The sequence below is a fragment of the Urocitellus parryii genome, chromosome 13, assembly GCF_045843805.1.
Source record: "Urocitellus parryii isolate mUroPar1 chromosome 13, mUroPar1.hap1, whole genome shotgun sequence".
In the NCBI taxonomy this organism is placed as follows: Eukaryota; Metazoa; Chordata; class Mammalia; order Rodentia; family Sciuridae; genus Urocitellus; species Urocitellus parryii.
The window spans coordinates 13,704,942-13,729,239 of NC_135543.1; the positions used below are offsets into that span (position 1 = coordinate 13,704,942).

General features: G+C 48.1%; 1 protein-coding gene across 1 annotated transcript in view; it reads right to left on the reverse strand.

Moving 5' to 3' along the window:
- Tnfrsf11a (TNF receptor superfamily member 11a) overlaps nucleotides 1–20,632 on the reverse strand; it is a 51,687-nt gene extending 31,055 nt beyond the window's left edge. Inside the window, exon 1 of the mRNA XM_026404629.2 lies at nucleotides 20,558–20,632. Within this exon, the coding sequence (XP_026260414.2) occupies nucleotides 20,558–20,632 (75 nt within the window). The remainder of the gene's footprint in view (nucleotides 1–20,557) is intronic.
- Between the last annotated feature and the right edge of the window lie 3,666 nt (nucleotides 20,633–24,298).

Here is a 24,298-nt window from a genome sequence, read left to right on the forward strand (position 1 = left end):
TCAAAGTGATTTAATCTCAGCAATGGAAAAGCTAACTAAAACCAATGAAAATCATCATCTCTGAATCTGCCTGTCTCAGTAAAACAAAAGAAAGCCACAGACAAAAGGGCCAAGTCCCCTGTAGTCCCCAGGGGGTCTTGCAGGTCTTGGCAGGAAAGCCTCCTTCTCACCACCTTTCTTGGAATTAGTAGGTGGGGGTCACACAAGGGGCAAGGAGGACTCTGTAGACCAGGTGAACAGTCCAGACAGACTCAGCGAGGTCTGAAATGGCCTTTGGGGTCGGAGACAACATGAGACCATCATTCTGTCCGTAGCCCCATGTCAGCAGGGGGTGCCGGGAGAGGAGAGTTAAGGCTCAGGGTCTGAAGAGTTAAGACTCCATCAGGGTCAAGGAGGCCGCCATCTGCATGTTGGAAAGGTTGGAGGGAAAGTACAGAAATGATATGGCTTGGATGAAGCCACGAATCTTCAAAACACCTCCATGATGGAAGGAAGAATTTTATAAAGAAAGCATCAACCCACGGCTGGGGTTGTGGCTCAGTGGTAGAGCGCTCGCCTAGCATGCATGAGGCACTGGGTTCGATCCTCAGCACCACATAAAAACAAAATAATGTGTCTGCCTAAAACTAAGGATACATAAATAAATAAATGTTAAAAAAAAAAAAAAAGCAAAGCAAAGCAAAGAAAGCATCAACCCAGGAAACCCAAGGCCAGTTGAGTCCGTATCAGGGAGGGACCTGTCTGACTCCCCCTGGCCTGGCAAGTGGGGGCAGGAACACAATGACTTTGAGGTCCATAAGGTCCCCACAGGTTACTGGGGCCAGGTGTGCCGGGAGGGTACTAAATTGGCTTGCTTCCTGGGCCCGGCTATTATACCTCATGGAAACCAGATAATACATACGGAAGGCTCCCCAAGCATTCACCAGGTGACAGACAGCCCAGTGGGAACTGGGAAGAATGACCAAAGTGGTCGTCACCCCTCTCCCTCCTGCTCTTTCTTTTACAGGAAGCCGTTCCCTGTAGGAGCTACGTCCTTCTCCAGCCTGACATGGTGATGGACACTCGCAGGGGAGAGACAAGCAGAGGGAAATGGTAACACTGAATGTGGCTGACGAGGACTTTGACAGACAGGCCTGACGTGAGCCCAGGGACTGGTGCACGCTGGTAGAACGCAAGCAGGATGAGCGCGTGGGCGGCAGGTTTCAGACAACAAAGGTTATCAATTGCTTCTGGCCCAGGAGAAATCTACAGCGGGGTCTGTGTGATGTGCGTGTGCTCTGTCTCTGTGACACACACACTAAGGTGCTTTTTAGGGGAATTCGGGGAAAGGGCTGGAATGGCCACTCAGGAGCAGTGTCAGATGCCCCTGGCTCTGTCCTGGGCTCCAGGCCTGGTGCCTGTTGAGCATCCTTTGACTGAACACATGGACCCTTCTCCTCCACCTTCGGGATCGTGGCTGTGATTCACGCACCCATACAGCGCCTGACCCAGGAGCCACAGAAGTGAGGATTCACCACTTTCCAGATGGACCAGCTGTCCCAAGGCTCAAACAGATGTTCACAGCTTTATGCCTTCAAACCCACTTCTCCCTCCCAAGCTTCTTACCATGACTTTACATCCAGACGTGTCTCTCCCCACCAAAAAACAGCAGCAACAACAAAAACTGAGATATAATTCACAGACCACAAATTTAGTAGAGTGCCATTAAGTGGCTTTAATACATTCACGTGATTGTACAAGCGGCACCGTTCTCTACTTCCAGAACATTTTCACCATCCCAAAGCCAACACGTTGACCTGACAGAGCTATAGGGTTACAGATCTTTTAAGGAACAGCAGAAATTTTGCATTGGGAAAATTTGGGACGGTGAAGCAGAAAATGATGGTTTTAATCTCTTTTAAGCAACGGCTTCAGCAGAAACCTACTCTGCTCTCTAGTTACACGATGTGCTTTGAAGCACACCTTCCAACCTTCACACCAGTCACACACACACAACTTAAAAGGCAACATTTGTACATCCATATATTTAAGGAAATGTGGTTTGGGGATAAATTTTTTGAGAATTTTTAAAAATCTGGAGAACTCTCCATGATGCCACACAACCTCCTGTGCCTTTACTGTCCCTTCTCCTCTCCCTTCCTGGCTCTCCGCCTCCAACTTTCCTTCCCTGCACTCTAGTGACCTGTTCTAGAAGGACCCCTTCTTAGAGGACCTGCAGGCTCCCAAGCCCCGTGCAGCGTCTGCAGCCCGTCCTGGGCTGGCCTCAGTCAGATCCCTGGCTCCGGCCCAGAAACAGGCTCGCTGTTGCTCTCTGCACGACAGATTCTGTGTTGGTGACAACTAGGAAACTGGTTCTCACCCTCCAACAGGTCTCTGTGGGTCCAGGGCACTGAGGGACCTGTGCCTGGATGCTGCAGGTCAGATTGGCTCTCTCCTTGCTCCCAAGTCCCAGATGGTCTCCTGAGTCCCACCTGCTCGGGCTTGGTTTCCTGTTACTCTGCACAGGATCTCCTTAGGCTGGTCTCCTGTGTCCAGATGGCCTCCTAGATACACCCTCTGGATGTCATCTGTTTGTGTGAATGAACAGATGTTCTTCAGCCAGATGGGTGGGTCCCGGCCCCACACAGCCAGACTCCTCCTCTTCTAGTTTTCAGGTCCGCCCCCTCACCCTTGGCTGCCCTGCCCACTAGCCAGTGCTGAGAGCCCCCAGGCTCCCAAGACCTTCAAGCAGCCCTGCCCTGCCCTCCAGCTGCCCAGAATTGGGACCTGCTTCACGTTCTAAGACCCAGCTCCCTCTGGTTGCCAGGTGATGGCTATTATCATGGAGAGCCATCACAGTAAAATGATAAACCCCACAAAATCCTGTTCCTGCCCAGGCTTCTGAAGGGCCTCGGCAGGGGAAGGGAAGGCTGCAGGTGTTCAGCTTCTGGGGTGAGGGTGTCAGCCACCTGCAGTGGCCTCTTCCTCCAAGATGTACAGCAGAAGGCCCTGGATCGCCAAGATGAGATGTACAAGTTTCTGATTATCTAGAATTTTTTCTGGCTCTTCTTTACGATGGACTTGTTTCCTTCTGAGACAGTCAAAGCTTCTGAACCATAGCTGTCTTCATGAAGCAAATAAAGTAGAACCGACTATTCTCTTGGGAATACAGTCACATGATAACAAAATTCAGAAGGCATCACAGCCGACTTAGGGACACCTCCCTCTACCTTTCTCCAAGCCATGTTCCAATGTGACCATCCTTTTTTTTTTTTTTTTCCTTGTGTATCTTTCTGTAACTGTGAAGAGAACTGATCTGGGATCCACCTGGGAGACCATTCTTTATAATACTGACTCAAAAGGCCAGCGGGGACCAAATCTCTTTCCAGGACTTGTGTTTGGAGGAAATATAAGTTGACTCGTGGAAATCAGAAGTCTTATCCTAAGCAGCCCTGTACCGACAGAGCCTTACTATAGTTTTTAATCAATAAACTATAAAAATTCAATTTGACTCGAGGCTGGGGTTGTAGCTCAGTGGCAGAGCTCTTGCCTAGCATGTGTGAGGCACTGGGTTCAATTCTCAACACCGCATATAAATAAGTAAAATAAAGGTTCATTGACAACTAAAAAAAAAAATTAAAATAAATTCAATTTGACTCACAGAACTTACACCAAGTAACCTTTGTTCTCTAATAGACCGCTCCTGAATCAAAGAGCAAACATCTTCCACACATTCAAATCTCCCCTACAGATTTCTACAAAGTTGGATAATGATGCAGTTGATTTATTTGATCTTTTCGGCCTCCCTTTCAAGAGTCTTTTTGTGTCTTGGGGACCTCTGTTTCAGGACATACAGGCTGGGGTTTATCTCAGTGGCTGACAGAATCTTCTAGATAAGCATGTCCACGGTCTATGCGAGGCTTTAGGAGGGATGGGAGATGACCCATCGTAAATTTAAATTCTCCTTATAAAGCTCTGTGGATTTATTTCACTACACAAAGCCATGTCGGAGCTCATTCTGAAAAACCGTACCTGGGGGGACACGTGATTTCTGCCAGGGGAGCGACAGGGACCAGTGGCTCTGTACTTAGGGTCCTAGAGAGCAGGTTGACTTCAACTTCTATTTTTCATGCGGCTAATGAGCCTGACTGTAGGGAAAGCCATTATGGACACTGAGATTATTACTTTCTTGCTCCACTGAAAATTCATGCTGACACAGAACAAAGCAGAGAGACTTGGCCTCTTCTGTCAAATCAAGAGGGAAAGAACCTCACCCCGAAGGACAAGTGAGGGATTTTCCACAGATTTTATAAAACATCACTCATGACTCTATTTGAGACTTTGGCTATAATTTCAGAAAGGATGGTATCAAATTTCCGAATGTTACAGTAGATTTGAACTCTGTGGTTTTGTTAAGAGAGACTATTAAATGTGAAAATAGCACTTTACTTAATAGTCCTGCCACCCTTGAAAAAAAACCCCTTCAAGAAAATCACGACTGAAGCCGACCCCAGCCAGGAGAGAGTACAAAAAAAATTACTAGTGACCTGGGTCCCCAGAACACCAAGGCGGCTTCCTTTCCATGAGAGTCTCACGCTAAGAAGCCAATGCTCTCCGAGGCCTTAGAAGTAAACAAACAGCCAACCAACAAAGGGTAGCATCAAAGACCCAGGTGACCTGCAACCCACGCCCTTGTTTCTTCTCCACTCCTTTGAATGTTGAGAAGACAGGTCGGAGAGAAGGTCTAAGTTTCTCCCCTCACAAATGTGGCAGTCAGGGAGTCACAGAGTCACCCTTCCCATTGGGAATTCTGGGAGAGCTTTTCAGCTTTCCTGCACAAGTTTCCAGATACCCTCCTGAAGCTTTGGGGCAGGGGTCTTTGTTCTGTGGTGCTGGGGATGGCACCCAGGGCCTGGCGCATGCGAGGGAGCACTCCCCCACGGAGCAGCTCTGGCGACCTGTTCTTGAGCATATGCAGAGTCATGTCTGTGAAGGGAAAGAACGTGCCCAACATCCTGCTTCTTGGTTCTCTAACAGAGAGTAGAAATGATACAGGGATCATTGGTGGCTCAGAAGTTAGGGCAGTTTTCTTTTTTTCTTTTGGTGCCAGGGATTGAACCTAAGGCACTTAACCATTGAACCACCTCCCCAGCTCCATTTTTTTTTTTTTTCTTCACTTTGAGACAGGGTCTCACTAGGTTGCTTCTAGCCTTGCTAAGTTGCTGAACCTGTGATCCTCCTGCCTCAGCCTCCTAAGTCACTGTGATTACAGCTGTGCACCGCAGCACCCAACTAGATAGGACTGTTTTCTCCAGGGGAAAAAAAAAAAAGCATGATTAAATGCTAACTAAAGTCAAGTTGGATCAGACACAATATAGGAATTATAGTGAGCAAGGACAGCGCCCAAAAGAGCTCAGTTGGAGGAGAGGACATGATACAGGTGACCTGCTAGGACAGAATGAAGTCTGGCCAGACAGCTGTACAGGCCAGGCAGGGTGGGCTTCGGTGCAGGGCGATTTTTCTACTTGGGTCTGTGATTGCAATTGGGCTTCCAGTTTGCATTAGACAAAAGAATGCTTGGCATTTCTGTAACACAACTGTCTACACTTCTACTCTTTGAGGACGAAAAGGCGAAAGACAAAAAGCCAATTCTAATCTTTAGTCCCCTCACTGTATAAGGGGCTGATAATTGTGCCCCATCCCCTGCACTGAGAATCAGATGTGATCATTGATATAAATGACTCTGCACTGGCATGTGACACTACTCCACCAATATTAAGGCTCTGCTTCGTCACTTTGAAGCTGAACACCTTCCTAGTGGGTTGCTGGGAGAAGTGAGGGATGCCCCCAGTATGAGGTCTGCAGTCCAGGAGGGGGAGTTGGGGGGTAGTCATGTGCACACCTGAGCAGAATGAAGTAGAAATCACTTACAGTCAGTCACTCTCTGAGGGATACAGGAAGGAGAAAGAAGACTGTATCCGAGACTCAGAAAGATCCCAAAGGCTGGGTGTCCCTGAGCATACCATGTTTCTTGACTTTTAACGTGGCCCTGGCAAACCAAGGCTCAGGACCTAGCATTGCAGCATGACTCCGGGGAAGTGCATGCATTAGGAAAGCGTGTTGGGTTTCAAATTTTAAAATCCTTTTTCATGGCATAAAAAACTTGAAGCATTGCTCAGAATCACTGACAAGTGATCCAAGTCACTTCCGTGGTTTTGTGTCTGGGGTTCGGCCGGTTGTGTGAGCCACCTGGGTGCACGCAGGGACAGTCTTCTCAGTGTGTCTGCTGATAAAGCTGCTGCTAGATGTTATCTGTGGGTGACTTCTGTTAAATTAGACGTTAACCAAGTTATGACCGAATGTCCTCCTAGACAGTCTCATTTCAGATGAAGTTAGAATTTCAACCTTACAGGTACCCAGAGGAAAAGAGCAGACTCATTTTTCTTTTGTACAAACCAAAACTTTGCATTTCGTACTTCGGAACATTGCAGAGGCACCTAGCAGGATGCTATGTTATAAGTGAAAGACACAAACAGAATAAGGGCAGCATTTTGGGGAGATACCTGTGCACCCCCATGTATCACCTGGCAAAGTCCCTGGGGTGTGTTCACTCCACGTGGAGACCAGTGTACTAAAGAAGCTATTGGAAACTCGAAAAGCCCAGGTTACACCAGCCAGGTATGTGGTTTGAGGCATGACGCAAGTGGACACAGAGAATCGGAAGCTTTAGCAGAAAACTCCCTGAGTATTAAAACAGAATTGATTTCAGGGGGAAAAAAAATCTGTCAAAAGTGAGACTCAAGTGATTAGTATGATTCAAAAGATCAGTTTAGTTTGTTTGAGAAGATTATGAAGAAAATTGACTGTCACACAAACTACAATTGGCCTGCCACTAAAGGATGTGGGGCACTGTGAAGTGTGAACGTGTCTAGTGATAAACGAGTTTTCAAAACTCCCACCCAAAGGCACTCGTCCCAGGTGGTCATCTCCTGCTGGTGCCGTTGAAAGCCACACTGTGGATGAACCCCTCCCTACACGACACCAGCCTCCCTCAGCGCTTGCGTGAAAATTTACTCACTGTGCAAATAATAAAGCCGGTCATTCCTTCGCCAAACTCATTCACCTTCACCTCAAAAAACAATCTGTCTCGTAACTTGGACCAGAAAACAAGGTTTGGTCTAGTTTAGGGCATAAAAATAGAGAGCCTGGATCTTTTTAAAAAGCTTTGCTACAGTGACACCATCAAAGTCATCTTTACCTCTCATTTTCTTGCACAAGGCATTGGCTGGGAGCAAGACTGAAGGATGGCCCCGTCTGTGGCCTTTTGAAGTTTTCTTTTCCTGTGGGTTTTCTTTTCCCCCCTGTGGCACTGGGGGTTAAACCCACGGAGCTACATCCCTGATGCTGTTTTATTTTGAGACAGTGTCTCACTAAGTTGCTGAGGTTGGTCTAGAACTCATGATCCTCTCGTCCCAGCCTCCCCAGCTGCCAGGATCACAGGCTTGCGCCTGCCCATGCACCTGCTTTTCAAGCTTTTCATATGGGGATTGGGTTGGGGGACTGACAGCCACAGAAATGGAGAGGAAAGCAAGCTGTCATGCACAACGCTCCAGATCAACAGTCCACGCACTGCTGCATTGGAAAGATCCCTGAGTTCAGCCCTCGATGATGGCAGACGGGAAAGGAGATCATGGCCCAGGACCCTCTAACTGATGGGCTCCTCATGTGCTGGGTGCAGGGGGAGGTAAAGGGGTGTTGGTGGTGAAGGAGGCATGGGAAGAGGGGCCCGACTGAGGAGGAGAAGGAGGGGGAAGGGCAGGGAGGGGGCAGGGGGGCGGGGGGGGGGAAGAGGAGCCTCAGGAAGGTCTGTGGGATCCAGGGAAGGGCAGAGGCTGTGGAGGAGGACAGGAAGGGTCTTCATTTAAGCAGCCTCAGGAACCACTTGGAAAGACTGTGAGATTCAGAAAGGGCACAAATCAGAACGGGGATCCAGGCTCGCACTCAGAGAGGGAAGGGTCAGGAAAGAGCTGCCCTGAACACAGCACAGAGAGACACCGCGGTACCTGGGAGGCCAAGGGAGCTCAGCCCGGCCTCAGGCTGCCTTCTGCTGGGAGAGTCCAACCTCATCTCCTTTTTGTGCTTATCCTTTGCCATTTTTTCTTAACTTTAGGGTAATGAAACTTAATAGTGTTTACTGTGGTGAAAGACATGTAAGACACCATTTGCCGTTTTACCCATGTTAAGTGTACAACTCAACAATATCCTACGGCCTTCTGTTTCCAGAACAGTTCTGTACTCCAAACAGAAGCTCTGCCACCATTAAGTAATAACTCCCAGTCCTCCTCCTCCAAGCCCTGGCCACCACCATTTTACTGACTCCTCTGTGTGCCCCATCTGAGTGGAGTCACACAGCATCTGTGCTTTTGTGTCTGGTTTATGTCACCGGGCAAAATGTCTTCCCTCTTCTTTATGGCTGAATAATACTTCATTATGTTTTCCTCACCATGGAGGAATGCCTGTGGTTTGAATGTGGCTTGTCCCCACCAAGATTGGAGTGGAGGTGTCATTCCCTAATGCGGTGGCATTGAAAGATGCGGCTGAGTGGGGAGTGATCGAGTCATGACTGCCCTTGTGAAGCAACCGGTGCTGATCTCCTGAGTGCACTGGGTCTCGGAGGAGTGGATCAGTTCACCAGAGAGCAGGTCATTATAAAGGAGTGATCCTGGCCCCTCCTGGGTCTTTTGCTTCATCTCTAAACACATAACTTCTTCCAAACTCATTTGATGCTTGCAGTTCTTGGGAACACTCTGGTCATGTAATGCCACCTGCCATGTAACACAGCCAGAGAGCCCTCACCAGATGCCAGCACCATGTTGTTTGGTCTTTGTAGCCATCAGAATTGTGAACCAAATAAACCTTTTTTTTTCTTTATAAAGTTTCCAGTTTCAGGTGTTTTGTCATAGCAATATGAAACAGACTAAGACAATTTGCCACAAGACTTTTAAAAATTATCATTGTGATAGCTGATGGGCCCATCTGCATTTTTTCCCCTGACCACCTTGATTCCAGATATGCTCCTTAAAGAAAGAGAAAGATCCGCTTCAGACTTATCAAAGCTCTTTGCTTTTTGCCCACCCTTTTCTCATGATGCATTGATATTATGCTCCACTCCTTGAAAAGAAAACATGTGGCCCAAGTGAAAATGGAGAAACCACTTTGCATTTCAAAAGTGTCATGGCAAGTTTCTTTGTTTTCTAGAGAGAGAAAGTGAAAAAGCTTGCAGCTGTGAGCTACTTGAAAAAAAAAGTGCAGGGAAGGTTTGTGTCCTGAACACAATCCTCAGGATGGCTCTGACCTCCGCATGGCCTCCACAGGCTCTGCGGAGGGCTCCTTTTTTCTCCCTGGTGAAAGCCCTTTTTTTTTTTTTTTAAGTTCTTACTCATTCGAGATAAGATCTCTCTCTTTCCTGTAGTAAAAGTCAGCCCTCTCTGTGCACGTCTTCCAAGAGCACACTGGGGTGCCGGAGGCCCAGGACCCTTCCAGGCTGCTCCTCCATTCTGTGGATGCCGACTGCTAAGGCCACGAGCCCCTAAAGTGGCCAAAGAAGGAATTGCCCCTCTTATCTGCACCTCCCCTTCCATCACGTCTCCTAATCCACTGCTTCTCTCATGGGCCACAGAATCACAAGGACGTCTTATAAAATGCAGATTCTGATTCAGCAGATTCTGATTCAGTCTGGGGCCTGGGGAGGGGCCGGAGACTCTGCATTTCTAACGGGCTCCCACAGGCTGCCCGTCTTTGAGTAGCCAGGTCAGAGATGATGTGGAAGGCCAACCTGTGGTCCGGCTGCAGTGCAAGGTGCACAAGGCCCCGCACACCTCCGTTTCACCTCCTGCCACTTTTCCTGCTTTCTCCTCAGCTGCTGGGCCCAGGCTCGGTGCCCTGGACACCCTGCAGCCCACTGCTCCAGTGGCTCCCGCCCTGCGGCTCAACCTTTGAGGCTCAGGTCAACTATTAAGCTGAAATGTGAAATACTGATTTTGCCTGTCTTGGTTTAACCCAAGACCCCCCTCACGCAGCCCCAGACTGTGGGGCTACGGGGTCTCATACTGCTTGAGCTTTCTCCTACCCCAGTCCCTTTGACACTCCATAATAATTTTGTATTCGTTTGCTCTTCTTGGTAGATTGAGAGTTGTGAGCGGGTCCTTAGCACACCCTCCCCATCTTCCCCAAGGTTTGCAGTAAGATATCTCTAAAGTGCTCCCACTGGGTACTTCAGGCTCAGTGTGCCCAGTCACCCTATGCTCAATGGCATACCAAGGCCCTGGCACCTGGCTCTGTGTGTGCCTGCTGATGTCAAAGACCAGAGCCAGAACCTTCTCACAATCTCAAACACTATCACATTCTCAATAGTAAGCACTGAGAATCACTCCTCCCATCACTGAATACAGACACCATGGACCCTTAGGAAACACCTACTATGTGCCCGGCACCAGGTTGGAGACTTGGCTTTCCTTTAGGCCTGCATCCTCACCAGAGGGAGGGAGTGACGTGCTCAGGAGGAGGACAGCACCGAGCAGACTGGAGCAGTGCTGGGCGGGCAGCAGAGCTCCAGAACCAAGTGAGTGCTTTTCCCCAAAGGACCACGGGACCTCACTACTTCCCTTTACAGGAGACGCTAACAGTTTCCAACCAGTTCTGAATCAAATTCACATTCCCAAGCATGACGTGGAAAGACTGTGCCAATTGGGGGCAAAATCAGATACCCCGTGGAGAGGGGGTCACAACCTCAAGATGCAAAATCTCTTCCAGGGCTTGACGTCTCGCTTTTAATGGGGACGCAACACAGAGCTGCCCACCCACAGTGCAGCTGCACTGGCCTCTCGGTGCCTGACCCTCTGGGGACATGTCTCTGGAGGTGGCTCTTGCCCTGGAACCATTCCAGGCACAGAGTTGCCAAGTACCATCACTTCTGCACTCCCACACCTGAGGATCGCTCTGCACAGCTAAGAGGATGGGTGTGCATCTTGGTGCTTTGGTCATTTGTAATTTCACATAAAGTGGACCCCCATGGCCTGGTCACAGGGACTCTGACTGGAACATGGGAAACCTGGCCATCAAAAGGGGGCGACTTTTTATGATCCCACCTTTTCACTTTTAAACCTGGTGCCCATTAGAAATTAGTGGGTTTGCTGGGTATTGTGCACAGGCCTGTAGTCCCCACAACTCGGGAGGCTGAGGCTGGAGGATTGCAAGTTCAAGGACAGCCTAGGCAACTTAGTGAGACCCTGTCTCAAAACAAAAAAATAAAAGGACTGGAGATGGGGGGGTTGAGGCTGTGGCTCAGTGGTAGAACTCTTGCCTAGCACGTGTGTGGCACTGGGTTTGATCCTCAGCACCACATAAAAATAAATAAATAAAATAAAGGTATTGTGTCCAACTGCAACTAATATGTGTGTGTGTGTGTATGTGTGTGTGTGTGTGTGTATATATATATATATATATATATATATTTATTTAAAGGACTAGAGATGTATCTCAGTGGTAATGCAGTATCCCCTGCATTCAATCACTAGGAAGAACAAAGAAAATACAAAGAAAGGAAGGAAGATATCAGGATTCAAGATGAAATTGTGTTCCAGCGCACACATGTCCCCACTGAACACTCAGTTGCCCTGTCTCACCTTCCATTGCCGTAGGTCTGGGTTCCGTTTCTAGATTTCTGGGCACTGTGCCTGAGCAGCACCAGGTTGTCCTCAGCCCGTCCTTGGGGCATCCCCCTATCTCACTGCAAGCCAAAGCTCTAGGCTGACGGTGGACCCAGAAGGCTCAGTGTGTTCTGACCCTTTTCTTATTTGACCTGTCCCCTACTATTTAGGGTACAGCTCTTAAGGAATTGGAAAAAAAAATGTCAATAACAGAAAATGGTCTTGATAGGTACCATGGCAGAGACATCAAAAATAAGAGTCTAGGACATTTGGATCAAGCTGGAGCCTCCAGATTCACTGTAATCATAGTAAAACTGCGACATGAAGAACCTTGAAAAATGTCATGGAACTATCTCCCAAAGCTTATGAGACCAAACGGACTCTAGGCTGCCCGGCTGCCCTAGGTCCCGCCCCCAAGGCTGGCAGGCAGCTGGCAGGACAGGAGTGGGCCTCTGTGGGCAGCTGAGGTCCAGGCTGAGGCACTCAAGTCTGGGCCCTTGGTTGCGGGTGGGGGTGGGGGCAGAGAGGAGCCAAGGTGCCTTGCTTTGGGAAGTGGCAGGAATGATTCAGCGCATCACACTTGTTTTCCTCCTGAGTCAGGGATCGCTGGCACACACAGCCTGTGCTGGAGATGCTCCTGGGCTCCGTCCTTTATCTCTAGTGGCCTTAAAGACACAGCATTTTCTTTTCTGCCTAACAATGGCTGTAGAAAGCCCTCGATGGATATGTCCCCTCATGGACGGCACAAATGCAGACAGGTTATCTTGCTCCCCGCCACCATTCCAAGAAGTCCCTTTCTGTACCAGGTCGGCTCCATCACAGAGCAACTGTGCAAGCATTTCTACAGAGGGGTTAAGGCCCCGGGCTGGGGGCTTGGCTCAGTGCTGAACAAATACACAATACACAGGGGTTAAGACCATGGCCACTAGCGCAGGCGCTTGGGAGGAGTTCCATCTCTCTCCTGCTAGCTGTGCCCACTCAGGCAGGTTATGTGCCCCCGCCCCCCGCCTTTGTGTCCTTGTCTTCCCCGCACGGTGACATGAGCATGAGAGAGAAAGCTGCTGGCCTACGGCAGAGTCCCTCTGCCTCTTCTCTCCCCGAGCTCGCTGCCCCTCAGAATCTACCCTTCCAGGACCGGGTGGAACACCACCCACCAACCCTCCCCTTCAAGGTCATCGTCCCACCTGTTGGCCACCTCTTGCATCCCTGTCTGTAGCAGAGCTGAGGAAGGAAAGAGGAATGGGAGATCCCAAGCCCCCGGGCCAGAGAGGGCAGGTCCTGACCCTGTTGCTTTCCACCATGCCCTGTGGGGTCTTATTTGATTAAGATTATATTTTGCCAGTGCATATAAAATCACTGTCCCCGGTGTTGGAAGGAGAAAAATCTCACAAAGATGTTAAAGGAACTGGCATGAATAACCCTGGAGAAAGGGAAGTTGTGGGTTAACAAGCTTCAGCAATAGAAACACTAAAGTAAAGAAGACATTGACCAACCCGTCTTTATCCTATTAAAGAACAAATTTGAGGAAACGAGGTCAAATTGTGACATGTTAGATTCAGGTCTGCTTTGAGGAAGTTCCTGACATTAGGAATTATTAGACAATGACATGGGTTAGCAAGGGCGGATGTGAATAATCTCTTTCAAACAGATTGTCAGTCCCTGTAAGTTTTAGGATCTATCTTGGGTCTAAGTGGCACATGGGTTTGGCGGCTGCTTGAGCTACCAAGTGGCACTCTTTCAAGTGAGATGCTAATTACAACGATGAAGTAATCAGTATGGATTACATGCTAATATATTTTATACATATCTGTGTATGCACACTAACATATATATGCATATGTCTTCCTTCCCCTCCTGGGAGATGTGCCAGAACCCAGGCCAGCGGGCACTGCGGCACTCACGGGACCCTCGGCAAGACCGCATGCCTCTTCCCCACTCGCCCTGTTTAGCTGTCACATTCACCAAAAGCTAGAGTTTTCCTTCCTCATTTTTAATGGAAAGTCTTCAAATTTCTGATGGCATAAGGAAGTGGCTCTTGCACTCTCAATGCTCTGCACAGGAAATGTAATAAGTTATTATTACTCTGATGAACTGAAAGTATAGTTTGGGCAGTCTTTCTTCCGGCCACTTGGAAACCTGGCAGCTCTGTTTTTGCTTGTACCAGACAGGTCTCCGTGTCCCCTGCTGGGTTAGGACTCTGTGGGGTGGGGAGTCTAACAGGGGCTGGTCCACGAGGAAGGGAAACACTCACTTGGGCAACCGTGACCTCCAGGAAAACAGACTCGCAAGCCAGGAGTTTTTGCCAAGCTGTGGGTCCAACACAAACACTGCTTCCTACGGGGGCAGGTGACCTATCTGAAGCCAGAGCAGGGAGACCAGGGGTCAGGTCACACCTGCTGTAACGCTGGGCCCGGTGGGGATCACTGGCTGCTTATCTCTGTTCAGTGACAGTTTTAGCTCCGGCTTCCACCCTGAAGTCCTCATGCTGAGGCACCCTGGGCCAGGAAACGGCTCTCTGAATTCCAGAACACACAGATATCCTGTGTGTCCAGTGCCTCGGGTGGCTTTTAGCTTGTTTTCCTTGACATTGAAGAACTCTGCCTTTGCCTCCCAGCAAGACGGTCAGGAGGGGCTGCAGAGGTGGCTTCACCCTCCTCTGTGTGCCGGGAGAGGAAGTCCTCCTTCACTTGAACCTGAACAACACTGTGATCTGGACCAAGAGAGCAGCTCCCTTAATAAGCTATGAAAAACACAATCCAAATGGTCACCTATTCTGTCCTAGCAAATGTTATGTCTTTTTTTTTCCCCCTAAATAGGTCTAAAGAGCCACATTCTTGTACCCGGGCTGTGGGCACCTAGCACCTCTGAAGTCACCCTGCACTCGGCTTCTTCTCACACCATGGCCCTGACCTGATTTGAGCCTTTTCTAGCCCTTCCACAAACCAAGGCAGTGGCCTCCTTACTGGCCTCGGGCCCCACCCTCGGTGCTCCTCCCCATAACACACAAATCTGATCATGTCCCTCCTGGGCCCGAGGTGCAGCAAGATTACATCTGAACTATTTTGCTTGCACACGAAGCCTTGAGCGCAGGCTTCTGCCTTGCTCTGCTGCATTCTCTAAAGCTCCCTGAAAACACTCCGCCATGCCCACCACCACGTGAAGCACCCTGGAAGCCCAGCCCGGCTGTCGCTCTTCTGCACTTTCTGCAGTGCTTTGGACACGCACAACTACGAGGAAGGAGGACGGGGAGATCTGCGACACTTCAGGTCACCGTTCCTCGTCCTGTGTGCCCACCACACTTTGATGTGCTCCCAGGAACAGTGTCCTATGTATTCACTGTCTGCACTCTGAATCTCCTGGGGACAGGGGATGTGGTCCTTAGTCTGTGTCTCCTAGACTTTTGCAGAGTGTCACGTAGGCAGAGGGTGTTGAACTTGTTGCATTGAACACACCTGCAGTCTTACAGCTCTGAACTGAAAGCCGTGTCTTGCATGTGGCAACCCCCAACAATCAAAGGTCGAAGGTTAATGGTGGCCAACGAAACAAATAGAAATATAAAGTTATCATCACAGCTAAAAAGGACGTGATTTCCGCCTGCTGACAGGGGCCCCTTTGGGCTTCTAGTCTGAAAGCACATGGCAATTGGAACGTGCTGCTGTGAGAACAGCGGCCCGGGGCCAGCCCTCTGGTGTCAGAGACAGACAGGGAGCTGCCTGGGGAACACTGGCAGGAAACAGACTCAGAGAATCTCTCAGAATCAGGACAGAAAACACAGCTGTGCGGAACCTCCCTCAACACCCACGCAGCTTCCAACCTCAGAAGAAAGAACTTCAGAAGGACCAAGCCTGTTGGGTGAAGCCATGCTCCATCCTGGTCTCCTCAGGCTCTGTGCTTGGAAGCAAAACCCTAAACTGTGTCTGGCAGTGGATATTCAAGGAAGCCCACACATTGCCCTAGTGGGAAACAGAGAAAGGCCTTCCTATAATCAGGGAGAGGACAGAATGGTGCTCAGGGAAAAACTACCCACGGGGCAGAAGCTTACCCATCCAGGTCTGGGGCACACCAAGCCAGGAGCCCGTGGGCTTAGGGGCAGGTATGATGCCCTTGTGGATGGGGGCAGGAGACAGCAGACAGGCCATCAGCTCTGCTGGGGTGGCCACCTGGCCAGTGGATAGATGCCCCAGGGTGTGAATCACCTGGAGAGCTGAGGACCATCAGGGCAGGATACAGATCCACAGGGGGCGTGGGGGAGCCCAGACACATCCTAGAATCCACTGGACACACCAGGTGAGAAAACACTATTTCTTTTTTCCTCATGCACTCCCCAAATAGGCAAATAGAACGAGGGAAACGTTTTTACTACTCCATGGCAGATAAAGTTCTCACTACATCTTCTTAGAACAACATTCTGCAAAGGAGGCCCAGGTTTGGAACTCCCCTTTCCATGGCCCCATAAAACACTGATTTATTGACCTTCAGGGACACATCTTTATTGTTTCAGGTTTCCTGGTGTAAGGACTGGTAGATAACTGAAAAGGCAGACTCATAGTTCCTTATCACAGAGAGGGAGCTCCTCCTATCACAGACTGGCCATTTGCGGGGAGGTGGTGGAAAGGAAATAACAGGGGAGGCATCTGAAATATTTATCAGCCAAATGCACTGAAATCCCACATTTAAGCATGTGTGTTCTCAAGCGGGAATTCATCCGTATCCAAGCCACCTCTAGGATGGGCTGGGCAGCAGGAAGAAAACTGGCCTGCAGCACCCACCTGCCTGCAGCCCAGCCCCACCCTAGGGGATTTCCTCCAGGGCTTGCCCCACGGGCTTTGCCAGAGCCCTTAGCCTATCTGCTTTTTATTTGTCTCCCCTACCACCTCAATAAGGACCATACAGGAGTTATCAAGAGTTATCGCAGAACTGTAAAAGGGGAACGCCCCATCTGTTTGCTGGGAGCCCCTGAATGAAGAGCTCTGTGTAGCCCAGAGGTCACAACAGAAGTGGCTTCCTTCTAGCAGGATTCCCTTGGAATCAGGACCCCTGGACCACTCTCACTGTCCTCCCCACCTGGAAAGCCTTCCTCCTCGGCCACCTCTCCAGCCACTTCTTCCCTGACCCTGACTCCCTCCCCACCCACCCTTCACTCCAGCAAGTCCTCTGGGGTCCTCCATCTGCACACCCTGGGCCTTCCCGCCCTGCCCTCTGCCTTCCTGTCACCGCAGGCTGCTTTATGACATCGGCAGTTTCCCTCTCCTGGTGCTCTCCACTACACTACGGCACGTGGCACCTGCGAGGACACAATGATGTCTTCGTCCTGTTTCTCACCAGCGCTGTGTTTTACACTCTCTAAATGTCCCGGGAACGCGGGCATCTGCCCTTAGGTCTGCGCATCGTCAATTATCTTAAGGAAGAGTGTGTGTCTGTATGTCCTTACTTGAAACCCATCGGAAAGATCGACGTAAAAACCAATTAAAGGTAAATACTCTTATTATATCTAAAAAAAAAATCTTAGTCATAAATACAATCCGACAGAGATATGATTACAGGATTTTTTTTGGAAATATTTTTCTAGTTGTCGATGGACCCTTAATTAATTAATTAATTGATTATATGTGGTGCTGAGAATCAAACAGTACCTCACATGTGCTCGGCAAGTGCTCTACCACTGAGCCACAAACCCAGCCCTATAAAAATGTTTTAAAAGGTAAAACTTAAAACCTTCTAGGTAGGTTTGAATCTAATGTAACATAAATGTACAATGTTTGCACAAAATGCACTTTCTTTCTTTTTTTTTTTTTTTTGGTACTGGAGATTGATCTCAGGGGTGCTTTACCACTGATTCACATCCCCAGCCCTTTATATTTTTTATTTTTAAAAATAGTTCTTAGTTGTTGAAGGACCTTTATTTTATTTATTTATATGTGGTGTTGAGACTCGAACCCAGTGCCTCACACGTGCTAGGCAAGCACTCTTCCACGGAACTACAACCTCAGTCCTTATTTTTTATTTTGAAACAGGGTCTTGCTAAGTTGCTAAGGCTGGCCTTGAACTTTTGATTCTCCTGCCTTAGCCCCCTGAAGAGCTGGAATCACAGGTGCGTGCCACTGTGCCCAGCATAATTCACTTTCCAGAGGCTGTTTTTGCCAGCTTTACTTTGTACAATCAATTCCCCAACTAAGCAGTTCCTCAAGACCTGCCCAGGGTGTGATCACTAACAACTTCCCTGGATTGCTAGTGAAGTTCCTAAGTCTTGGGATTAAAAGAACAGGATGACCAAAGTGCAGTAATTGAACACAGGGAATGCCTGTAACCAACAGGGTCTTTGGGGAATAATATTGTAACGCTGTATCTAGCCCCACTTTCCAGAGAGAATGCATTTCCCCAGGTGACCTTGTGTACAAACTTAAAAAAGCGGAAAAACATCCCTGTGTTGTTTGATTGGGACTGACCAATGCCCAAGTTTAGGTATGCTTACAAATGCGTATCCTAATTATCTATGGAATCATCTGAGTTATAACCTGCATTTTTTTAAATTTTATTTTAGTTCTCGGCAGACACAACATCTTTGTTGGTATGTGGTGCTGAGGATCGAACCCGGGCCGCACACATACCAGGCGAGCGCGCTACCGCTTGAGCCACATCCCCAGCCCATAACCTGCATTTTAGCAGCACATGTTCCCAATTGATTTCTTGGGAGTCTTAATAAAATATGCCTCCTGTTACCAGAAAGTGCACATAATTAAACAGCTTAAAGGAAAACACAGGGTAAACAGCACTTGTTGAAAATTCACTCTGAAAATTAAACTTCTGTTGATAGAACTTGCTATTAACATTAGAACCTAGAGCATGTCATATGCTTAGGTACGAACGTAGTTTTTCAAAAGCAATGGGAGATGCCTTTTGGCTGCGTGGTCAGGCGAGTTTTTCTTAGGTGGTAGCTGTTCACTGAAGCCCTAGTCCTTTAGTTCACATAAGGTAGCACCCTGTTCAACCTGTTGAACACTTAATTAAGCAACACCTGAAAGGCTTAAAATGAAAAAATTCCATTAGGTTTTTCCTCCTCCTTTTCCTTCAACCATCCTAAGAGACCCATATGATTGGAAATGACAATGAATCATCCTTAGAACTTTCTGCTTCCGTCTTCACCACATTCCCACTATTTTTGCCAAGGCTTTCACCTAAACTGGCTTTTTCCTCTCTTCTCACTCCAAACGTAGGTCTCCAAGTACACAGGACTCAGTGCCCTGCTATGGACAGATGTTAACAGAAGCCTAAGCCAATTTGAATCAAGAAGGGAAATCTCAAACTGCTGAAACCAAGAAAACCACCAACATTCACCCTTCCTTCTGAGTAACTTTCAGGAATAAATGATTTTTCTAGTACAGTATTTGGTGTGCCCAATTTTCTGCACTATAGAGCTCTCCTCCAGGACAGAAAATCAGTTCCTACTTGATAACTGTAGGGAGAAATCTTCTGAAAATCCTGGATGGCAGAAAACGTCTGGGAAGCTGCTACTCAATATCAAGCAGCCCTGCTAGCAGGGCTGAAGGTTTTTTTTTTTTTTTTTTTGGTAGTTTTAGGTGGACAGCATGCCTTTATTTTATTTGTTTATTTTATTATGCTGCTAAGGATCAAACTCAGTGCCTCACACATGCTAGGCAAGAGCTCTGCCACTGAGCCCCAGCCCCAGCCCAAGGGACTGAAGCTCTTTATCAGTCATGAGGTGCTCCTAAGTATGGGGGTAAGGGTGGCCCTAGGGGGTTCCCACAAAAAGCAACCCACCCCTGGATTCAAGGATCCAAGGATTCAGGGTTCTTTCTGAATTCCTATCTGGCTGCGTGGTGGGTGGGTTCTTCAGAACTGATTTGCCTACTCCACCGAGCTGCAGTTGGACATCAGGAAGGCCCTGTGCATCCCGGACTTGGGAATCTCAGAAGGGCCTTGGCCGCCGTGAGATTAGCCTCTGTGGGCCTCTATGCATTCCTGCGCAGATCCAGCTCAGTCCCAGGTTGAGATCATAGAGAGCGGGGCTCCCTGTTTCTGGCACCAATATTGTCTTGAAGCATATCGTGGTACCCTGATTTCTCCAATTGCAAAAAGGATTTTGCCTGAACTTGGTCAGAGAGTTTCCGAGAACAAGTGATTCTATGGTTATTCAGAACCAGAAACTAAACTGGTGGACCCAATGTTTGCAGGACACAAAAAAGTAAGTTCGCCAGTTTTCCTGAAGAACCTTCTAAATTCTGTCCCTGTACACTCAGGACAGGCTACCGAGGAGGGGACTGCTCTGTTCTTTAGTGTAAAGGAAACTGAGATAAGGAAGGGTGTGTAACCCAAGTTAGTGACCCAGTAGTCCTGAAGGGCTCAGAGGGTCTGAAAGCAGAACCCTGAGAGATGTCCTCTTTAATATCAGACGCGGTGGTTGTCTGGACCCTGGATTTTCCTCACGCGCATTCTCTGTTCCCACTGGGTGTCTTTCTATACCTATGTGTCTCTGCAGGATCTATTTGCCCTAGGCGCTTAGTAGGTGCTCAAGAAGAGTTTGGATGGCATCAAAAGGAACCATCAAAGTCTGAGATTTAGTGAGGCGTCCGGAAGAGCCGGTGCCCTAGTGTTTGGGTCCGGGACACCTCCTCCTTCTGCGCCCCAGTAGTCTCCACTCGCCTTCCCTCCTTCCACCGTCCACCTCCATTAACCTCCAGGAAAACCCAAGTCTCCACCCCCAAAAGCCTTAGCTCTTGCTTCTGGAGGCAGAGGAGCCAGAGTGCCACGCACGATCCCCTGGTCTCAGCGGTGTCGCCGCCCGGCTCCTGGTTCTTGCCCTGAGCTCCCGAGAGGGCGTGGGGCCGCGCGAGCGCGGCGCGGCTCCTTACCTGCAGCGCGGTGAACAGCGCGCAGAGCGCCAGCAGCGCAGGCAGCGGGCCGCGCCGCCGGGCGCGCGGGGCCATGGCGCGGTGCAGGCGGGCTGGGCGCCGCGGCCTCTGCGGCCTCTGAGGCCCCACGGCGCTTCGGTCCTCGGCTCCAGTCGGCACGCCCCGCCGCGCCCCGCCCCGCTCCGCACCTGCCCGGCGACGCCGCTGGCCCTGCGCCCTCCACCGGCCGCGCGAAGCGGTGCCGGTCAGTGGCGCCGGAGCGCGGGGCGTGTGCGGCGGCACCCAGGGCGCTGGCAGGGGAGGGCAGGGAAGCAGGGCGCCCTGGGAGTGATGACCGTGCTCAATGTCTCCTTTGGTTCCTTCGCTGATGGCCCAGGTGGTCAGTCGCCGAGAGTGCTTGAGTTAGCCCAGGAAACCCCTACCCTCGGCTCTCCTGGTGGCGCGTTGACCTGGCCATCCGCCCTAATCGTCTTTCACCTTTACCAGACCCTGCCTGCCTGCGCCCCCGGCCTTGCGGGCGGGGTCCGGTCCAGAGCGCCCACCCCTTCCTGGCTAAGCTTTGCGAAGGTGGACGCACCACCACCGAGGCACGAGATTTCAGTGACTGCGGTTAACGGATCAACACCATACACCGTCCACAAAGCTTCATAAAGCCCTCCTTCACATTGCTGGTCTTCCCTTCACAGTGGCTTTGTCCAGAGCCACTTCCTCTTGCCTCTCCCGCCTCTCCTTCTCCGGCTGTCAGTCACCACACCTGCCTCGGCCCCGCCTCCTCCTAGCTCAGATGGGTCCCAGGCACCAGTCTAGACACTTCCCTTGGGTCTGCAGCCAGGGCATTCCTTTCTGATGTAGAACTAGTCAGATGTCGGGTTCTGAAGTCTATTAATTGTATAGTCGCATCATCTTTCTTATGAATAACACTTACGTGGTATATCTGATTCTCTTTTTAATTTATGCCTGTTTACAGTGACAGCATATAATTGGGTCTTGCTTTTCATTTTGTCCAGTTTTCCGATTTTATTGGAGCATTTATTTATACCATTCACATTTAATGTGATTCTATATGGTGAAATTTAAGTCTACCATATTGCTTTTTTTTCTCTTTCATCTTTTGCTCCTTTTCTTTTTTTCCTACTTTGTTTTGGATTATTATTTAGGATTCCATTTTCTCTCCACTGGTGGCCCATTTTATCCATATCTTGTCTTGCTTTTGTGTTTTAGTGGTAGCTCTGGATTCACACTTTGCATATAAAAGTTATCTGCCACTTTATGTGTGCTGTAAGAACTTACAACAGCATCTTTCCATCTCTGCCCCCTCCACCTGTGTCACCGTGGTCACACCACTGCTGGCTTTTCAGCTCCTTACTGTGCAGGTTGGTTGGTGCACTGCCCAGTTTCCAAAAGCTTTTTGGAAACTAATCTGGGAGTGTTGACTTAAAAAATTTAAAATGCCAATATCCTTTGTGAAGCAATCCCATATCTTGGAATCTAACATGTCAGTCTCTAAAGGGAGAAGCACAAGGATGTTTACTGTCAGATTTTTATAAAACTACAAAAGGAATGTGCTTGTCTGTTAATAGAGAAATGGTTGAAAATATGGTTCATCATAATATTAGAATAGAATGCAACTATTGAAGAAAATTAAGTCATTTTGGAAAGATGATATATATAGTAAGTAAAAGAAGCAAGTTACAGAACAGTATCATCCCATGTTTGTAAACAACAACCATAAATGTGATTTTATTATGCGAATAATAAAGAAGTTTCTGGAAAGAATAATAGCAAAGACTAACAGCATATTTAAGAGTCACATATGACCATCACAACTTTGTGAAGAATATGATACTCTCATTTAACAGATAAAGACTGAGGCACTGAGAGGTTGATAACTTGCCAAGCAAGGGTCACTTGTCAATGAATGGCAGAGCTGGCACTCACGTCTTGGTTGTCTGACTCTAGAGGGTCAGTCCTGCCTCACTAAGCACCCAAATTTTAACATTGGGTAAGTTGCAGAAGGAAAAGAAGAAGGTGCTGTTCTTATTTTTGATGTTTCTAAATTGTAAATGCTCCTTAAGGCATGCTGTGGTTACATCAAAATATACCTAAGTTAGGAATAGTGTAAGTTGAAATGCATTGACCGTACCTAATCCACTGAATGTCATAGTTAACCATGAAGTACACTGCAGAGTGTTGGTTGTTTACCTTCTTGATCTGGTGGCTCACTGGGAGCTGCAGCTTGGTGCCTCTGCCCAGCACAGCAAGAGAAGATTGTATTGTATACTGCTAGCTGTAGAAACTGTAGAAAAGAACAAAATTCAAAATTCCCAGTACAGTTTATATTGAATGCTGACACTTTTATACCATGATGAAGCTAAAAGGTCATAAGCCTAACCATTTTAAGTCAGGAAGGTCTACATCGAGGAAAAAGTACTTTTGCATTTTTTTTTTTTTTTGAGAGAGAGAGAGAGAGAGAGAGAGAGAGAGAGAGAGAGAGAGAGAGAGAATTTTTAAATATTTATTTATTTAGTTTTGGGTGGACACGTCTTTATTTTATTTTTTATGTGGTGCTGGGGATTGAACCCAGCGCCCCGTGCATGCCAGGCGAGCAGGCTACCGTCTGAGCCACATCCCCAGCCCAATACTTTTGCATTTTTAATTAAGAGTTGTGTACTAAGTAAGTGAATGTTAAAACTCTCAACAAAGGGGTTGGGGATGTGGCTCAGAGGTTGATCCCCTGCCTGCCATGCATGAGCCTCAGCACTGCAAACAACCAAAAACCTCTAGGTGAAGAATGTATAGGAAAGATCCTAAGCACAGATGAAATAGCATGGGGTTACCTGGCCTATGTTCTGTGGAGACAGGCTTGCTGGGAAAAGCAGTGGTTAGGAGAGCTGGAGGAGATGTGATTTTGCTAAAAGGAACTGACTTGAGAGAGAAGGTACTTTCACTGTGGCACTTCATGAGAAGTACCAAGGCTTACTTCTGGCGCTTTTCCAATATTACCCCCTTCTGTTTTCAAAAGAGATTAGAGTACTTAAAACTTCTGCTTGGAAAGTCCCAGAGGTGAGTGTGCTGGTTTTGGAAGCACTTTTGAACAGTAGAACTAAATTACTTTTTAAAGATTCTATCTGTATCATTCTATCAAATGATTCAAATATTTTACAAATATAATGTAGAATACCACTTGTTAATAACATTCATTAAATGGGCATGAAGGTATCCTCTTTCTTATACATGTTAGATTATTATGGGAAACATGGAAGCAGATCATCTCCAATATTACTTCTCTGTATGAACTGAAGAATGCACACAATTACAGCTCAGGTGGTTGCTCATCATTTACAGATACTACTATAAATGTTATTTATGATTAAAGAGACCCACACTTATAACCATATACACAATTAAATTTTGGTTGCATGTGATAAATGCTTTAATGTTTATTAAAATTAAAGCATTTCCAATTTTTAAAGAGTAATCAGTTGACAATGAACTTTCTTATTTGTACTGGGGAGAAACAAAGCACTGTATGCCTATACAGGAATCACAGATTTATACTGAAAAGGACTTAAGGACAGTGTGCACCTCAACCTGGAAATCCCCATTTATCCTCACTTCTGCATTAATTCTAGTTTTCAGAATTAAAAAGGTAAAATAAGAATGTGGTTATCATTTTTTTTTTGTTTCTGGTGGATGGCTTGCATGTATTATATTACATTTTCACAGGTCTTATTGAAGCAC